This window comes from Protopterus annectens, chromosome 8.part0 (genome assembly GCF_019279795.1).
Source record: "Protopterus annectens isolate FY-2018-M chromosome 8.part0, PAN1.0, whole genome shotgun sequence".
NCBI classification, from domain to species: Eukaryota; Metazoa; Chordata; order Ceratodontiformes; family Protopteridae; genus Protopterus; species Protopterus annectens.
In genome coordinates, this window is record NC_056741.1 from 510,765,132 (window position 1) to 510,785,728 (window position 20,597).

General features: G+C 36.3%; 1 protein-coding gene across 1 annotated transcript in view; it reads left to right on the forward strand.

Moving 5' to 3' along the window:
- The window catches only part of LOC122808307, a 206,671-nt gene extending 194,730 nt beyond the window's left edge, over nucleotides 1-11,941 (forward strand). The window contains 1 exon segment of the mRNA XM_044079273.1: nucleotides 11,109-11,941. Within this exon segment, the coding sequence (XP_043935208.1) occupies nucleotides 11,109-11,941 (833 nt within the window).
- Nucleotides 11,942-20,597: the final 8,656 nt, after the last annotated feature.

Below are 20,597 nucleotides of genomic sequence, written 5' to 3' on the forward strand. Positions count from 1 at the left end.
TCATTTGTTGTAGGCCCTGAATTTTCTTTGTAAGAAACCTCTGAGGTCTCTCCAACTGCTGCAGGTGTCTGGTAAGGTACATACAGAAGGGATCATTATAGTCTATTATTGGTTTTATGAGGGCCGAGTACAAAGGAGTTATAACCTTCTTAGTTTTAGATGCTATGCCCTTACTTATGAGATCTGCAATGTAGAAGGCCTCCCTTACCACTGTGGATACATGGTGATCAAAGTTAAAGTTGTTATCAACATGCATTCTAAAATCTCTCACCACTGAGTTTGAACTTGGGGGGGGGGTGCTATTAATATTGTAATTTGCATGGACTTCTCCTTTGCTGAAGGGGATGATAATGCATTTTTTCATTGAACTTCATGCCTCTACCACCAATCATTTATCTGTGTAGAATTTTGACATCATTGGGGGTTTCTACAATTGCACCCAGTTTTCAGTTGTCAGTGAACTTGCTAAGCTACAGGCCATCTATTTTTACCTGGATTTCTGAGAAATAGATTCCAAACTGTAAGGGGTCCAGCACCGAACCTTGTGGAACACCACTGGTAACAAGTCTGTTGGTAAAGGTGGTGTCTCCAGCTTTCATTGTATGCATTCGTGGGGATTTGTATGCTGCCAAATCACCACTTAGGAGTATGTAGTTGGTCTTAAAGAAATTTCTAAAGGCACCTTGGGTTGAACGGATCTCTGGTTTTAGTATTATTTCAAAAGAGACTGATTTATGGTCAGACTTAGCAAGTGACAAAGATATGCAAGGGATGGTGCAAGATGTTCCCATATTAGAAAGGATAAGAGACAAGATGTTATTACTCCCAGTGGGTAATCTGATGAATTGTTTTAGGGCATTTGTATTGACAAAGTACAGGAATCTCTGTACTTGTACTGTAGTGGTGGTACAGGTTTCCCAGGCTATAGCTGTACAGTTTGGATAACCTAGGAAAATGGTTTTGGATTTAATACTGTGTGAGTGCCAGTAGATAGGCATTATGGATTTCTTTTGTCAAGAGGCAGTTATATAGATAACTAATATATTGTGCTGGACTTTTCTGATGATTACTTGGACATAGTGCATCATTCTGCTTTACTGGCATTGATAAGAGTCTCTTCTGAAGGTAGACTAATGCACCTCCACCTTTTTCCTCTCTTACATAGTAGCTATTCCAAACGTGTGGAAGGCATTATAGCCCTGCACCGCCAGAGTACTCTCCACTATGATAAACCGTGACTCAGACACAGACACTGCACAGATGTCCATGTCTTCTAGGGTGAGAAGGAATGGTAGGTTTGGAGTTTCTTGTGCAGACTCCTACAATTGATCGGTAACATCTTCATATCTTCCTTTGCTTGTTTCATTATGTTGGTAGGTTTATCAGACTGACATTGCCTAAAAATACACTATGAGAGTGGACAATGCCTTTCCAAAAATCAAAACCCTAGAGGGGACAGATGAAGGCCACTCCTGGTGAAGCAGCATGGTATGTTGTTCATATCCTCCCAGGCTGACAAATATTGGTCCCTGCAAATGACACCAAAAACTAAGCCGATTGTTGAATTAGATTAATGTTTGCTCATATTGCAGCATCATCCTTTGGGAAACTAGAATGCTGCTCAGTATTAAGCTCATACCTGTCTTGGACACATTGTCTGAGAAGTCCATCATGTCTCTCTTCATATAATCCAGGAAGGTACATCTCAAGTCATTTACACCGACATGAACTATGAGAGAGTCATGCTGGTACCTGTGGTTCAAAGACATGATAGAATGTGTGATTTGACAGATCCTGGAACCAGACGAGCAACTAACCACCACTCTTTCCTTGCTGAGCATAGCAAGATGCACATCTGTATATCTTACAATGGATTCACCTATAATAAGCTTGACAAGCCTTATCTGCAAAGCCATGGAGAGGATCATAATGGAACTCATAAAAATAAACATAGGAACTTGACTTTGATGGAACCAACTCAGTTTGGCTTAGTCAAGCAGATCCCTCTTAAACTTGGTTGACTTTTTGACTTTTTTCGACAGTCACCCAAGGCCATTGATGAGGCGAGGCAGTCTACCTACCTCGACCTGACCCTCAAGGCCTTGACACACACCACTCCTCAATCATGAAAAAACATGAAAAACTCATCAGCTTGAATGTCAAGATGGGTTGCAAACTGGCTAAGAGACAGACCCCACAGAACACAGGGTCAGAGCCATGTCGCCCACTCAAAGCCAAAAAGAGTGGTGTCCTCCAGGGTCCAGTCCTGGGTGTCCTTGTCCCGCATCTATCTTTCACGGCATCTACTTTTCTGAAACACAAACACAGGAGGGTTACAAGATGACTGCAAACTGGGCACTGGAACTTCCAGTCGAACAACACAATCGACACAGATATCCTCTCACAGAAGAATATAGCCTGCCAGAAAGCTGCCACTGGTGCCAGAGCCAAAATGAAATTAAAATAATAAAAATGAAAAATCAGGTTCTTAGGGAAACCCATATGAAAAACATCCACTGAGCACAGAAAAAGTCATCAGACAGAAAAATCAAAAAGATCAAAAGGGACCCAGGTGACAGACAGCCTTGACAGTAAACTCATGTTTACCTCACTCATATACCCTAAATTAGGTATATCACCATGACTATATCAACCTGATTCACAGATCATTCATCACTTAATCAAGGTATGATGCTTCCCCTTATACTGCCTATTATTTATGACCATGATGATTGACAAACCCCAAATGAAGAAGACCAAAAGGACAGACTGCAGCAAAAGGAAAAAAAAAGTTCCTCACCAAAAGGATAAAGGTCTCTAAAGTCTCTCATGCTCGTCTCTTGCTCAGAGTGACTATAGAGAACTCATATCTATTCAGTCTCTCAGAATATACATATAGATATAAAAGGCATAAAATTGACTCCAGATTTGATCAAATAAAAATCACCTCAAATCAGACAAACCAAGAAACAAAGGTGCTGGAACCTTGGACAGTTATAAAGAGAGCTGAATGGAGAGTGGAACAGAATCAGAGACTCTGTGAGGCTGGAACAAATCCGGGCATGTGTGCATGAGGAACCAACTCTGGACCTGTTCATTGCAGAACGGATCTCTCTTGATGGGAGGGATAGAGATCTGGATATATAAAAGAAAAGGAGTACTGCATGACAGCAAAAATAAGAGTGGCACATATACAAACTATAGGCGGCTTAAAGCAAAAAGCCAGGGGAGGCTAAAGCTAATATGAACCTAACTATAGCCCTAAGAATGTGTGGCTGGGTCAAAACCTCCCTCACTGGCCTAGCATATGTGACTTTGGGACTCCTTGTACTATGTGAGGAAGTAGGCTGAATATGCTGAGTGTGCCTTGTGCCTGTGCTGTGTTTTGCAGTCTTTTAGGTTTAGGCAAGTTAATCTTCAGAAACTCAGCAAACGATGCATTATGTGTATTGTGATGACCTTGGAGAGGTTTGATGTGTGATGCATTGCTGGTGATTTTGGTGTCTGAATTTACTGTGCGTGAGATTTTTGCCTCCACAGATATTATATATATGCATCTCTCACACACTGTCATGCTGTTTGTGTAATAAATGATTGTCAGACAGCATGCTACAGTTCTTAACTGTCTCAAGATATCCATCTCAATAAGGCTGGCTAGAGAATTTGTGGGAAGTGCTAGTCCTTGATGCTGACAGGAGTGACTCTGGAGGCAGAGGTAAGTATAACTGTTTGGAGTTCAGTATATGCTTGGCTGGACTTGCTAATGATTATTTAAATTTCACTACAAAACCGCTGGGCTGGAAATCTTCTTTTGGCACCAGCAAGAATGAGTAAACTAATTAAAAAAAATCTCACAAGTTTGATTCTAAAATGAATGCAAGCAGTATCAGTACACTCAAAATTAAGCAGTTTAAGCCAAGGTCTTTTAGCCTGGTGTGTAGTTTAAGGGGAGAGACTTTGCAAAATGATCCTTATGTGCTGATTGTCAAAAGCAAAATCATTTGGAGGGGGAGGAGATTATGTTGTCTATTTTTCATAAGGGACAGGCAACAAGAGATGCATAATCTCCTCCCCTACAAATCCCCGTTCCTCACGGTTCCACATTTGGTGCAATTTCAGGCAAATCAGGTAAAAGATAAGGCCCTTATCTTTGACCTTATTTTCCTGAAACTGCTCCGATGCAAAGAAAAGTTGGATATAATTGAGAATACTGGACTGTGTGTTAGTTCAAATCCAGAATACTGAGGGACATGGTTTCACAAAATTCAGTGTTCTCTATCACCTGAAACTGTTTACTTCCACTAAACAGGATAAAAGTAAAAAGCTTTTCATTCTTGGTAAGCATATTTGTCAGCTGTCTGTGACATTAATTAGAAGAATTCTTAACAATGAATGTGCAACATGCCCTGCAAATGTGGAACAGTGAGGAACGGGGATTTTTATAAGACCCAAAATGAGGAACATTTCTCATGATGAGGTCACTTGAGAGGCATGAGTAAAAACAATGAGTTTTCTAACCATTAGTTTTAGCTTTGCCCCTGTTTATGCAGCAAAGAAGTTGAGAGCTGTGGCTGAGATGATACTCAGCAGCTCCTAGATGTTATGCAATTGCCATATCTTTCTGAGAGCTACACAAAACCACTGGTGCGGTCTGGACTCAGTACACAATAATGAAACCAGGGTTTAAGAACAGTTACATCACTTAAAGAAGCAAAAATGCAGTGCAGTTATGTACTGGAATCAGTAACAAAGACTTAAAGATCTTAGCTAAACCAAATGCAGACTGTTAAATTAATTAAAAATCAGATCAAGAAATGAAAATACTTATCTGTCTTTCTTTGTCTTTTAGAACTATTAAAGTGCAATAGTAATTTAAAAAATCACAGCAAAGAGCAGCTTTGAAATTCACAGACCCTTACCTCTGAGCTAACTGTCTTGTTACCGCCTCAACTCAAAGACAAGTTCTGAACTTGCCTGACATACATTCAGTACAAAAGAATGAATCCCAGGCTTAATAATAACAGTTAGACCACTTAATACAACAAAAATGTTATTCAGCTATGTCCGGAATTACTACTATATGCTTAAAGACCTTAGCTAAAGCAGGGGCAGACTGTTGAAATTAATTTACAATCACATCAAGAATTGTAAATCATTATCTGCCTTTCTTTTTTTTTTCTTAGTAGCCACTGACATCTCTCTAGTTGAGTTATGTGTTGAAATAAACAAATACAAAAAGAGGAGTTATATTCAATAATAGACCTGAAGAGGAACAAGTAGAGAGGAATTGCCACTTCTTTGGATTTAGAGGAGATGTGTTTGGAAATTAGATAAGCCTGAAAGAAGGCCTTCCTTACTGCAGTGACCTGATGGTAAAAAAATATAATGAATTATCAAAAAGAGTACTTACAGCTCTTAAGACAGAGTGTGACACAGGGAGGGGTCACCTATATGGTATGGGGAAATCATTTCTTTAGCAATTTTAGCTTCACTACATTTTTCTTTCAAATTGAATTTGAGACACATGTGCTTGCACCACATGTTAACATAGTCTAACCCATGTTGGAGCAATTTATCTCAGTGAAAGATCAAATGACAGCTCTCAATTTACATGCCAGGAGTGCTGTCCTAAAGGTAAAAAACTACATAACAAACAGGACAGGGCCCCAACAATGAGATCTGGTGTATAACAATGGCAACTTTTTTGCTATCAGAACTAGCATCTGCAACTCTAATTACATGGGTTCAGTTAGATAACCAGTTAGCAATCCCCCACACAACAAGAAAATAAGGTTCCTATCTCTTAAAGACATAATGCGAGTTGAAAAATGATGATGACACAAAATTGCATAGAATTTAGGAAATTCATGATGTTCAGGAGTTACATTTTTATTCAGTGATACAGTAAAAATATTAAACATGCATATTGTTTATGCTGGAAGAATAACTGTGGCAGATTTCAGATGGAATACATGAAATCAGACTAAAAGGGGTACTGATGTTAAAGAAAGGAAAGAAGTATTTGAAAAATAATACTTTATGCTTTGGTTAGCATGAGCATTATTATAATGAGAGACGTTAACTGTGGTTTGAAGGATAATAAAAACAAAAAAGCTGAATTATGATAGTAAATAACTGCAGGAAGTAATTAAGTGGGATGGCATAAGAGAGTTACTGAAAACAGAAAGTGACTATTTTGTAATGTCTGAGTGTATTAGTGAAAAAATGTGATGTTATGGTCACAAGGTTTTCAAATTATTTGAGTATTGGACTGAAGTGGGAGAAAATGATAGTGTATAAAAAGTGTATCAGGAAAGGTGTTGCAGTCAAAAGAAACAAATCAAGAAATTGAACAGTTTTAGAAGGCACATTATATTATGAGAGCTTTTTGTAAGCCCTGAACAGAGTGGCTGGTTATATTTAAAGAAAAAACATATAAATATAGATCTGTCAGTGGAATAGCAGCTAATGAAAGTAGAGAAATAAGGGTATGAAAAGAAGAGAGAAGGTATGGTGAATAGTTTAATGGAAAATAATACTGATTTTTCTGTAAAGAAAGTGAGATTTTTTAGAAGAATAAGAAGATAATTCAGCAATTATTGCTTAAACAAAAATATTTTGTTGGGGAAAGAAGAAGGAGGTATCACCATACCTGGTAAAAATGGTAAAATATGGCAAGTGTGTGATAGAATTATAAGCTGAGAAATGGAAAATAAAATACTACCAAAAAGATATGAGAAAAGTTTATGTCAAGGAAGTTTACAGCGAAAGCAGTGCTTAAGATAACATGCAGGATGTGAACGATTTTTCTGTACAGACAATTGAACGTTTTCAAAATAACATTTCCTTGGATGAATTCGACAATGTGCTTATGTTAATAAGGTTTGGACAAACCAATTTGTCCAGGACCCTTTTTAGGGGGATTAGAATAGGTGAAATGGGAGTGGGGGGAGTGGATAGGGGGATTAAAGGGTTAGGTTTAGTGTTTAGTTGTTAGGTTAGTTAGGCTTTGGATGGTGATGGGTAAATTGGTGTTGGGATTTAGGGGAAGTGAGGTAGAGATAGGGTGGAATTTAGCTGTTATATTGCTATAGTAGGGGAAGTAGTGTCACATTTTGGCATGAGTTTGTGGCCCACCCTCCGTCCCTTTCTTTTGTGGCTATTTATTTGGTTAGTGGGGGGATATTGGGTGGAGTAGAGAGATGGGATTGTCCTCTTCTGTTCCCCCTCTGAGTGATGGTGTTGATGGTATTGAGTTTTGGGATCAAGTGAGCTGCTGGATGCTGCTTGGTAAGAATAAGTGAGTTGAGTATGGATGCTGCTTATTTGGAAAGGGTGAACAGGCATGCTCCCCAATGGATAATTTGGTCAAGGTGAGTAGGTATGCTGCCCTGATGGATGTTTTGGATAGGATGAGTGAAGATGCTGCCCTGATGGATGCCAGCAAGAATGTTATGGTTTCAGATAATTTATTACATTTATCTGAATAAACTTATCAGTTTTATTGAATTAATAAAGATTGTCAAATGTCTGTTGGTGTTAGTGTGAATTATTGAAAGGGGACCAGGACAATTAAAAGAGGGATTATCATTGTGGAAGAATATTTTAAGTTATGATGTATATTATAAAGTTTAATAACCCACAGAGAATGTTGAGTATTGGGTGAATGGTTTGGTAATGGTATGCAGGAAAGTAATATATTTGAAGGTATAATAAGATTTATATGGAAAAAAGGAGAAAAAATTATATAAAAACTGGAAGCTGATTGCATCGAATAATGCAGACTATAAATTATGTTTGAAAAGTTTATGGATGAAGTAAAGTTACCTAATATGTATGGACATAAAAGAAGAAGTCATTAATCATTATTTGTTGTAAAGGAGGTTTTAGATGACATACAGTATGGGGGGAGTGGTACTAAATTAATGGTTGATGTCATATGGACTTAAAGGAAAAAATGAATGAAGTCAGCATATAATAAAAGGTTTAAGTCATGGTTAATAGATTGTATACCGAGCAGCTGTGTGTGAAGAGAGTTGTAAGACAAGGCTTCCCCATGAGCAGTGTAGTATTTTCTTTAGTTTTGAATACTGCTGCTTGTATTATGAGTGGTAAAATGGGTGAGGGGACATATAGATTAAGTAATCATATCGTGATTCCTAATTACACTAATGATGTTATCATTAATGCAAAAAATGAGAGCTGGATGAAAAAAATGGTGATATTATGTTGTGCTACTTAAGAAAGCTGGATTGTAGTTAAACATAGAAAAAAATAAGGGTTTAGGTGATATAACTAAAATAGAAGCTGTTCGCTTTTCCAATCAAAAAATCAAGTTTTCGTTTAACCATTTGGTGGAGGAAGAAGTAAAGAAAGAGTGTGAGATAGTGACAGAAAAAAATAAAAGGAAAAAGTGCTTCCTGAAAAAATAACATTTAGGTTATTTTTTTAAAAATAGAGTGTATTTGATTAACTCCATTATTTTAGATAGGTTAGATTACATAGGAATTGCATGTATGTGTCCATGTGAAAAAGAAACAGAAATAATGCAGCTGGAGTTTAGAGTCAGGTCACGGCTGATCCCCATTAGAATGGGGATTTTTGTACCCGGAATAAGAAAACAGTGTCAGAATTAAGGCATCTGATTGTACATTTAGTATCTTTGCACTTCTACTAGGTACTGAGACGTGGAAAGTTAGAAAAATAGCTTGATACCAAAAGTTGTTGAAACTAAGTTAAAGCTATTTTGGGTTAAAGTAAAAATAGATGCAAGTGAAAAAGTTTATGAATGAAGAAGTTAAAGAATACCAGAAAAAAACTTTTATTATGGAAGTTAAATAATGAAGAATTAGAAAAAAATAGGAAACAATATCATAATATTTTAAGACATGTTAGGATTTTATATGGAGACTATCAGTTAACAATTTATCTTTAAAAGGAAACATGTTAAATGAGAGAATGTGTGAAAGGCTGCGTATTTACTGTAATCAAATAGAAACAGCAAAACATGTTTTTTAGTATGTGAAAGGACAAGAAAACAATAGACAAATGGAGAAATGATAGTCTTAATCACGTGGAAATAAAGCATCAACATTCTTCTTTCCTAGATATCGCTAACAGCTCTCACTAATTTGATGCAGTATGCCTTCAGCCAAACATTCAAAATGAATCAGTCAGTCTCAGTGTCAGCCCTGTTATTATTGTCCTGCCCATATGCATATACTCAAATATTCAAACATGACTGATATGAGATTTTTCAGAAACAACACAAAGTTTTACATGAAAAGACACAGTGAACAGTGATGCATACTGAAGAGGAATACTGAAAGAAAGAACGTATGGCAGGCAATAATGTTTGCCTTGTGTGCTTCAGATAATGTACCAAAAGAAACAAATGATCAGTTTTCACCACTTACTTTAACATGATTGCAGACATCACTTGGAGGTTGTCTGACTGCTGATGCTTGATCAGTAAATGAAACAGTAACCAAACCAAATGGGATAGGTTCATTTGAGTACAAAAAGGGAATGTGTCTTGGTATAAAATGTCCTACAAGGGCTGCTAGGCTAGTACTTACCTATTAACCTATAAGCCTATAAGACTAAGAAGACAGCGACACTGATATTACCAGATACATTTGTGTATTTGGCTGAAGGCTTGGAACTTTACATCAGTGAAAAATAATTGTGCAAAACAGGGTGCATGAATTTTTGTACCATAATCTTACTTGATTGGGCAACATACATATGGACCTACAAAACACTTGAAATAAGCAATAATGGAGTGGTTCTGAGGCAGTATTCTTCTTATTTTTATGTGGTTAAGGATACTAAGATGCTTAGCTGTTAACATACTGGTAGTGAGCCAAGGATATTATGTCACCCATCAAATAAAAATGCATCTATAACTGTATGACATACTGGCAACAACAACTTTATAAATAAATACAGCAAACAGAACAAATAATGAGGATAACTTTACCTGGCAGGTAACTACTGATCACTTGGATATGACGGAATCAGGAAAGGGACATTTTGACATTGTTGATATGGGTGTGTGTGTGTGTGTGTGTGTGTGTGTGTGTGTGTGTGTGTGTGTGTGTGTGTGTGTGTGTGTGTGTGTGTGCGTGTGTGTGTGTGTGTGCATGTGTGTGTGTGCAAAACAGTATGCAGTGTGTGATATGTGTCTAATCATGCAGCTTTGAAGATATGGACAATCTCACTCTTGTGAGAATTGTTGTTACTTCCTTCTTTTAAACTGAAAGACACACAGATGATTTCCAACAAGTAATGGTCCAATTTCCATTAATTGCATTATACAACATGTTTTCCAGGTCATTCTGATATTAAGAAAGATTGAATAGTTCTAACAGTTAGTGCAAATGATTAACTCTGACCTGTTAATCAGATGCTTCCTTTGTCCATGGAGCAGGCTTTGATTTCTTCTACCTTCCTTTACCTATTGGGAAACTCTGAGCACGTCGCTAATCCAGACAATGCTCTCAGTTTTCCTCTGAAAAGGGAGAAACTGGCCTGTGGGCTTAGCTGGTCAACAAATAGTTACAAAATAGATACAAAATCACAAGAGGCTGCCTCTGTATACTAATCCATCATTGTTTGGAAATCAATGCAGAGATTTGAGGCCACAAGATTTTTCCTGAAATCCAAGGTTTGAGTCATTCAGCATCCATCTGCCTACTGTGTGACATGAGCAAGACACTTAATTAGGCAGTCGTATGAAGCAATTGAAAATTTAAGATAGACTAATGAATGGTCTCCTTGACTACATGCCTAGTAGTTGCCATTAAATATATGAACCTCATTACCTCAAATTGAAATACATTTCAGATGTTGGTGATACATTCCTATAGCTTTGCTCTTTATTGAAATATTAAAAGCTATGTTTATTATGCAGTAAGACTAATTTGTGATGACCTAATATAATGGGTTAAAACATCATATTTAATGCATTAGGTCTATTGAGTTTATGCAGAATACTGCATCAAGTTATCCCTTTTTTAAAATAATTGACTGTGTTTAATATTTACAGAATCTTCAAAGGATTATTTTCATGGTTGCTAATATAACACTTTTTTTTCTTTTTGCAGGGAATTACTTTGTGGTCAGCTTATCTGCTGCTGACATAGCTGTGGCAGTATATTCATACCCAACAATTGTTGTTGCAATTTTTTACAACAGATGGATGTTGGGGCAATTACACTGCAAAATCAGTGCTGGCATCAAGTGTTTGAGTTGTATTGGATCTGTTTATAACATCACTGCGATAGCTATCAACCGCTATTGCTGTATCTGCCATAGTCTCAAATATGACACATTTTATAGCAAGAAAAACACTTGCTGCTACTTATGTCTTGTATGGATATTTTCAGTTCTAACTTTACTACCAATAATTTTTTTTGACATGCTGGATTATGATCCCATAGTATATTCATGTACATTCATGCGCTCTGTGAATCCTCAATGTACTCTTGTGCTTGAGTTTATACATTTCATAGTACCTACAGTTTTAGTGTCATTTTGTTACCTGAGAATATGGTTATTAATTATTCATGTTAAATATCGTCTTAGGCAGGACCAGAAGCAAAAAATTAAGTCCAATGAGTTGCGACAGATGGTGATCATGTTTCTTGTATCTGTGCTTTTTGCACTCTGCTGGGGCCCATACAGTGTACTTGGTTTTGCAATTGGCATTAATGCATCTAGCATTGAAACTGAGGTACCACCCTGGCTGTTTCTTGCAAGTACTTTTCTGGCTGACTTCAACAGTTGTTTAAATGGAGTAATTTATGGGGTCTTCAATCAAAATTTCCGAACCGAGTACAAAAAAATGATTTTTCTTCTACTGTGCAAGTCAAGAAATTTGACTGACATAAAACACAGCAATTCAACTAAGCAGTCTATGACAAAGATGAGCGAATGAAATCAGCAAAAGAAACGGACAATAATCTTTCTATATCTCATCTATTTCTGGCTTGAGAATAAACCTTTGTGTTCTTCAAAATAGAGATAATAGAAAACACATATGGTGATACAAAAAAATCCACACGTTTTAGCTGTCTAATAACTGTGCCTAAATTGAAGTAAATTTGCTTTTGCCTTATTCATTTCACTTTCCATATTGATAATCAATAAAGCTTGAATGCTAAAGTACAGAAATGTGATATTTGAATACCCATTTCCAAAAAATAACAGAGATAAGTATGAATATATACATTTTGGTGAATGTCAGAATGACTCATGACCACTTTTTATGCCTTACTTATGCAATGCAAATATAGTTACAAGGATCTCACCATCAGTAATGTACATCATTCATCACAGTAGTCAAACATGCATATTAACCTCAAACAAAATAACCACAGAGAGTGTTTATCTGTCTTAATTGTTAAAATAATTGTATGATTAGTATCAGTTTTAGGTAGCAGCATGATCAGTTAGGATTGCAACACTTGTTGTATAAATTGGTTCTAATTTTTTAAAGAATATAGTTTAGTGAATCTGATGCTACACTTTGTTCTTTTTATAGGGCTTAGATCATACTGAAAAAGGTATGGTAATCACACAAAAACAGATCTGTTATCTCATGTCACCAATTTTGTACCAACCTACTTTAAAGCTGTATCCTGCATTGTTGAATAATGTTAAACTTTTCAACATAGGTGCTTATCTGGGATTGCCAGAGTTGTATTGCTGGACCATGCACATAGTTGAGGAATAAGATCCTTGCATGGTTTGTTTGGATTTTGTTTGGAAAAGCTTTTAACTATATACTAAATGTATATTTCCTAACTTAATTGCTGAGTTAATTTTTTAGAAAAACTGAGATGATCCAGTGATAACATTGAACATGGAAATGGATGTCACTTAACAATATGTTTTGTCAAAATGTTCCTCCACTGTGTAATATTGCCATACATAAAAGTAAATTAAATGTATCAAGTATAAATAGCAAACAAGCAAATACATCTTTAAATCTATTATACATGCAAGTCTTTGTAAAATGTTTGCATATGTTGATACTGACTGCAATCTTCATTTTTTAGAACTTAAACATATTGACTGTTGCATCACATTTTTTAGCCTCACTGATTTGCTAAAGACATTAAGTTTAACTATGATCTATCATATCTGTTAAATACAATTATATAAGTAGAAAATTTAATAACATTATGAGAGGGGACTTATTATTTCTACTATTATGATAAACATATATCTAAAATATTGTAGTGTTTCTATCATCATCACAAATTATTTAATTCCTATGCTCCATGGTGTATATATAGATAGATATATAGATATGTAGATAGAGAGATAGATAACTAGAGATACAGATATAGATAAACTACTAGACACCTACAAGTAATGCCTGTATCATTACAAACATGAACACACTACATCAATACACAATACTAGTATTGCATTGTATTTAACATGCTGTATATTGCTCAGCCATGAAATGTCATCACCATACATTGCAAAAGAAGTATAGAGGTATCTTGTCATAGTAGCTTTTTCAGAGTAAAACTACACGGGTGTAAAATTGATAAAGTCATACATATTTAGGATTTCTTGAGATGTATAGTTCAACCTCATGGGGAAATATATCATTCAACAGTAAAAAGACATGGAGAAAGAGATATTCTTTGCATTCTAAGTATAGGTTCTTAGATGGTTTGATAGTTTGATGGTTAGTTAGTTATCAAATTTAAGAAGAAGTCAATTCAATTGTTTGCATATATTCCTTTATTGCCTTGTATAATTATTTTATATAATATAATACTTGTAAGGCTGTTTAGTTCATACACATGAGAACTTCAGCTAGGTGTCCTATATTCAAGAAAATCTGTGTCAGTACCTTTGCCAATATAGGTAACTTACTTGTTTTTCAAAAAAAGTAATTTAAACATATGTTGATAAAGTTTTATTATATCAAGAACTGATGAGAATATTATTAAATCTGTGTAATGATTCTGATCCAAATAAAGGAATACAAAAACAATAAACTGTTTATGTCATTTCACATAATCACTAGTTAGTGGTTACTGCTGGAATTGAGCCTTTATACAAAGAAATGCAGCAACATTAATGAGGAGTAATGAACAATACAGCATTGCTTGTGCTTATAAATAGGTTATAATTCTGCAGCCCCCGTCAAGAGTGAAGAGATAAGGGTTCACTTAATGATGATCTCCAGGGGATGGTTACCATGAATGTTCCCAAAACCAGTGCAAAGACTTTACTATTCTTATATTAGTTTGTTTTAACTCTATAGTAGTACTTTCCAAGTACTTTTCAGATTTGACAACTGCTTAACTTTTAACAAGTCAAATTCTATGCAAACTAAACACAAAAATAAATTGCTGTCTCTGAAATTTAATTTTCAGTTTTATATTCCACATCTAGTGAAGTGATGCTCACTGCAAATAAAGGCTAAAGTCCCTCTGACAGAATTTCATCTGTAAGGAAGGCTTTTATAAGAGCAAAGTGAGAAGAGTCATAAAATGCAACAACACAGTCATAATAAGGCTAATCCTACTTCTGATACAAAATTTGAACATTTTATATATGATTTTACATATTTAACACAAACTCCTTGCCTTATTTTTTTTCAGTTAATTGAGATATTGGCTTATTTGTATCAGTGAACCTGTGACTGATCTGCAGATCAGTACTATAGTACTTGGCTTCCTCTTTTGGAAGGAGGAAGGGCAGATATCTTGAAAAGCATCACTCTAGTGGATACATAAATAGGATTACAACAGAAACCTAAAAGTTTAACATTTCCAGGCAAGAAAAAATGGGCTATGTTTTATTTCAGATATAACTCATTAAACTATAAGATTCTCCTAGTGATGCCTCCATAAGTCTAATGCTGTTCATTCATATTTGCATTATTTACTAAAAATCCTTCCTATAAATGAGGTATTGAAGAGTTTATTTTAAGTTTACATGATAGTCAACTCAACTCCATTAATATCTGACCACTGTCTAGAACAGTGAAAGAGAAGATATTAAATGTCACCTTCATACAATTTATTTATATTTCCTTAATTTTCATAAGTTCTGTAAACATCTCTACAACCAAACTCTAGGAGTGAAACTGCTTATCAACTTAAGAAAGAACACAGCCTAATTAACATAATGACACAGATAACACAAGAATAGCTTTAGAGATTATGAAGGCAATGTAAGTTGTTTGCAAAACATTACAATAATTTATACTTACTGTACTTATTGTGACTTATAAAATCCAGTTTAAAACTTAGAATCTAGTAAATGCTACCACTGTGTAGTTTAGCATGTTCTATGCAGTTTGCCATTTACATTTACTTGGCAACACGTAGAGTTCTGCTAAAAATGCGGACTGCACACAATAGGAGAGCTGGTAAAACACAGCTTTAATATAACAAAGACTGATACAAATATTAATAAAATCCAGATAGTAGTAAGCGCTTTCGGCAAGTTAAAATAACCCGCCTTCATCAGACAAACCACGAGATTGCAAAAGATGTCTTATACTATACAATTAAAAACAATAGACCTATCATGTTAAAGTGCATTGCTAAATGAAAAAAGCTCCATGACAACCTTAAGAGGCCATAACTTCAGGATATAGGATAAAAACAAGTAAATCATCGTTAATAAATGCTAGCAGATAGTACAATAAATATAAACAAAAACAACTGTGTAACAGTTAATTACATACGTTTCAAGTTAGTGTTTAAAAATGTCATATTGCACTACACCATAAGAAAAACGTGTGTGAGTACCAAATGCCAATACAATACTCGAACTAAGTGAAGCTTGCAGGTTTTGATGCCAAACCGAAAACACCCCTAATGTGGTATACTGCTAGGTGTTTTAGTTTTTTTTAAACTACGAGGTCTTTACAGCTGCAGAACAGAGAAGAGCAACTATGATGATCTGTTTCAAGGCCAAACTGAGAGCACCTTATCAGCCATTAGTGTAAGGTTTCAATACCTACCATGCATTTGGGCCTAGTGCACCAGAGAAAGACACTTAAGATGGTGATGTCTCTATAGCCATAAAAACATTTTAACTCCTCCATGTCCAACTTATCATTAACAAATCCCTTTATCATATTATAGCTAACTATAGGATCCCATCTATGTCCCCCTTGGCCCATACTAACTGCTTGATTAGTATGGAGTTCTACATATTCAACCAAACATCAGTCTTTTAATGGGGTCTGGATTAGAGCATCGAATATTTAACAGTTCGAATCACTACAGGTCGACCTTTAGTGATCAAACTGTTAAAATATTGAATGTTCAAAAATAAAAATAAAAACAACAAAAAAAAAATACTAAACAGTATAGGCTGCACACCCCACACCCCCCACTACTTAAATATATCAACCAAGACCGCTCTACATTGAAGTAAACAGAAATCTCCCCTTACGGAGAATTCTGTTTACTTGTTCGATGCTCGGCAGTTTCCCTATTTTCTTGTCGACAATGTCAGAATCTACATTGTCGGCTTTCGAGAATCTAATATAGACCCTTTTAATGGACTTCAACTACTCCTCCATCAACTGATCAACTGGAAGACTTATACGTCTGCTAAAGTATGCCCTGAGAATTCTAAACTTTGTAAATACAAACATGCTGCACCAGTTAGTTGACTCCACAAATAGAGGCATCAAAGTCCTGGACTAGGTTTTAACCATTATGGGACAGCTCAGACTCCCTATTTAGAATGGACTGTAAATCAATCACATTTGCCATAAAAATTAAGGCAGATGCATCCTTCAATAACTCTCTATAAAGATGTTATGCCAAATCAAATCTTCTGGCTAGATTCAGCATTCCCTTAGTACCTGATAACCTCTCTGTATATGCAGTATCATTTCTGAAAAAAATTCTATGAACATGTGAATAGCTGCATGTATTGTTTTGTCCCTCAATGCCAAATTTAAAAAAGAAAGCAATATGGTGGAAGCCAACTATTAACAGGATCTACAATAACAGAAAAAACTCATTGCATATAAAAATAAATTACACCCTTTAGTTACCAAAAATGCTCTTGGTGATCTTAACAAGAAACTCTGGTCCCTGATCATATCAACCAAAGCTAAATATGGGATAAAAATAGCCACCCAAGCTAAAGAAAACCACAAATCCTTCTTTAACTATGTTATAGATCTAAGAAACGAAGCTCAACACTGTGCAGAGCTAATAGTAAATGACATTGCATACGCAGATGCATACAGTATCGCCAGTATTCTAGGAGATCCATTTAGCTCTAACTTTACCCCTCTCTCCCAGCCTTCAGTCCCAGATCACATACTGGCCTTCCACCCACCCCAAAATCTCCTAAGAATAAGTGTGCAAAACACTGTCTAATGTCAAGAACACTGTTTCATTGGGTCTGGATAACATACCAGGATGTCTACTGGCCAGCCAGAAATAGGGCCCGTCAACCCCCTACAGAGGTTATTCAATGTCATCCTCTAAGCAGGCTTTGTGCCAGATGAATGGAGGACAGCAACAGACATCCCCTACATGAAGGTGAGTCATGAATGGACAGATAATTACAGACCTATAATTCTGACCATCATTCTCTGTAAGGCTATAGAAAGGATCATTGTAGTATTAATGAAGAAAGACCTAGGCAATCTACAATTTCTTGATCCTAGTAAGTTCGGTTTTGCTAAGGGCATATTCTGCCTGCTTAATCAGGATAACTTCTTTGAGTAGGTTACTGAAACAAAGGGTGAAGTAAAATCAATACAAACTGCATATCTGGTCCTCAAAAAGGCAGTGAATACCATCTCACACTTAAATATAATTGACAAGCTCACTCAACTAAATGTAAATCTCTGCATAACTCTGTAAATAAGCTGTCTTACAAGTAAAACCCAGTTAATTAGAATGGGCATTTCTATTTCCTCTGAAAGACTTCAGGGTTCAGTCCTTTGTCCACATCTCTTTGGTGAAAGCTAATGTTAAGGGCTTATGGCTGACCACGTTTGAGATGACTACAAACTTGGTGCCATCTTAAATTCTCTAGAAGACACCAATATTATCCAAGAAGGCTTTTCCCAGACAAAGAGCTAGTGTCAAAACCATGGACTAAAGCTAGATGTCAGGAAGTATATATTCATATCCTTTGGCAAGCACAATGATGCATCTAGCTATCACTTTGATAACATACCACAGAAAATTGATCTGGTAGTTATGGATCTGGGAACCTTTGCAGACAATGAACTGTCCTTCAGTCGCCATGTATCTACTGTTATATGGGCCAAAGATAATTTTGTGTCATTCAATACTTCAAAAACAAAACCGGACACTAAAGGTAAAATAAAACCATAAATGATCTGACCTGGCAAAATAAATAACTATGCAAATGAGGAACTGTGGCTGATAACCACTGGTAGCTCCTGCAGCATATTGCTGCTATTACATCACATTCACATTACTCACCTCCTGACTCTGTTTTCATTTCTCCTCCAAATGACAATCATAGAACTTATTGTCAACATTTGTTAGTTGTTTATGACTTCCCCCAGGATTCAATAAATTCGGTGCAAGAATAAAACTATTCTTGCACGGAATGGTTTGTGTCTGTATAGCACAGCAGCACACTTTGCATATTCATGAAGGAGCGCTGCTCTACTCCCTATACAGACACAAACCATGAACGAGTGCAGGGGGCATGTCCAAGTAGTGCATGGACACTGAACACACCCCTGCACTCAGAAAGTGCAGTATGGCACTTTTTAAACTGAACTGGCTTAATATTAGAGATTCACTCTAATATTATGCCAATATTTCAGTGCCTGTGGATACCGAAATGTAATAATGATCATTTCAGTGTCCGTGGACACTGAAATAAACATCAGCATGAAGAAAGCAACTCATGAGGTATGTGACAGGTTCTGTGACACACCCCTGTATTGCTAAAGTGCAGTATGACACCTCCACAATCTGCTAAAGCAGGAAATGTGTGCAAATGCAGAAATAATGGGGGATAAATCCCTCTAAAGAAATAAAACACACATATTGCCCACAAAACCTAGAAAGTTGATAGAAAACAGGTCATGCATTAGCCTGAATTACAGAATGGTAGACGTTTGACAGCAACTGTATGTCAATATTCCCTTGTAGCTGTGCATGTTGACAAAAGCGCACATAATGGGGGAATAAATAATAAATTAGGGACACATCTGAAAAATTGCCCTCACACACTTATAAAGTTGATAGAAAACAAGATATGTATTAGCAGGAGTACCTGAAGGATATAAGCCTGAAAGCCAAAAGAATACCATTATTTCACGATTGCAGTCCTCAATGAGTTGTCAGAACACCACAAAACTCACTTATATAACATAACAATATAATAATAATATATACTTTTTGTTTTCTAGGCTAAGGAATGTTTAAGCATGGCTAAGCGGGTGTGCGAGTTATGGCCCTCCACTTACCATAGCTTAAACATCCCATAGGAGATAAACACAATATACAGGTGACATTTCCAAGAAGAGATAGTGTAGTAGTTAGAGTCCCAGCTTTACATGAAGGCATTCACAGTTCAAATATCTAGACAGGCAACTTATTTTTCTATGGGAAAGTAGTGTTAAAATTATTTTTGTAAACTCAAATTATGTAGCAACTGTTTTTTGTCAACCAGTTTAGTGTAGCAGGTCCAAAAGTGAGATGTCAGTCTAGAAATAGTGTGAAATGCCCATATAAAAACAAATGCCCCATACAGTATTGTCATACAACATTATACTTTAATGAAAGCACACAGGGAGATGTCATGGAAGATAAACATAAAATTATAATATGTAAGTAATGATGAGCAATCCCACAATCCTGATACTTTATAAAATGAAATGTGAACAATGCTAAGTAGTGCTCAGCTGTGCTAAACTGGTGTAAAAATGCTTTAAAGTAAATGCTAAGCAATAAGTAGCCCAGCTAAGTGGATTTGCACATTGGTAAGCAGTGCTCAGCATCTATACCTTTAAGCACTGCCAACCTTAGCTAAGCGGGTTTGTGTGTCACTTAGCTTAGCTCAGCATATTCAAAATGGTCCAATGAGGGCAAAGGGAGGGAACTTGGCTCTATTTAAACCTTGCAGGCAGGAATACAGCCATAACCAGTTGTAGCTCATCCTTCCAGGCACTATGGCTGGCATAGGAGAGGAGGTGAAATGCTGGGGCATTCAGGATTCCAGGGTCATGGTTGCACTCCTAGTGAAATACCATGAGAAGAGACCACTGCAGTTCTAGTACCAGTCTTCCCAATACAAAGTAGAGGCCTGGGACAATCTCACATGTGATCCCACCGGTGCTACTGGCATCCCTCGAACTGGTGAGCAGGTCCGGTACCATTTCACTGAACTTGAGCAGAGGAAGACGGAGCTCTTGCACCAGTATATCCAAGAAGCATGGTTACAGAATGTCCCAGAAGTATGTAAGTATCAGTATCAATTAGTGTTTGTGTAGTAAGAAGATATCCAGAGGCAGAGAAATACAAAAACTCTTTATTAAAACAAAAAATGGTAAGTGCTTTTGCGGTCATCTGCTTCTTCAGACCATACTACAA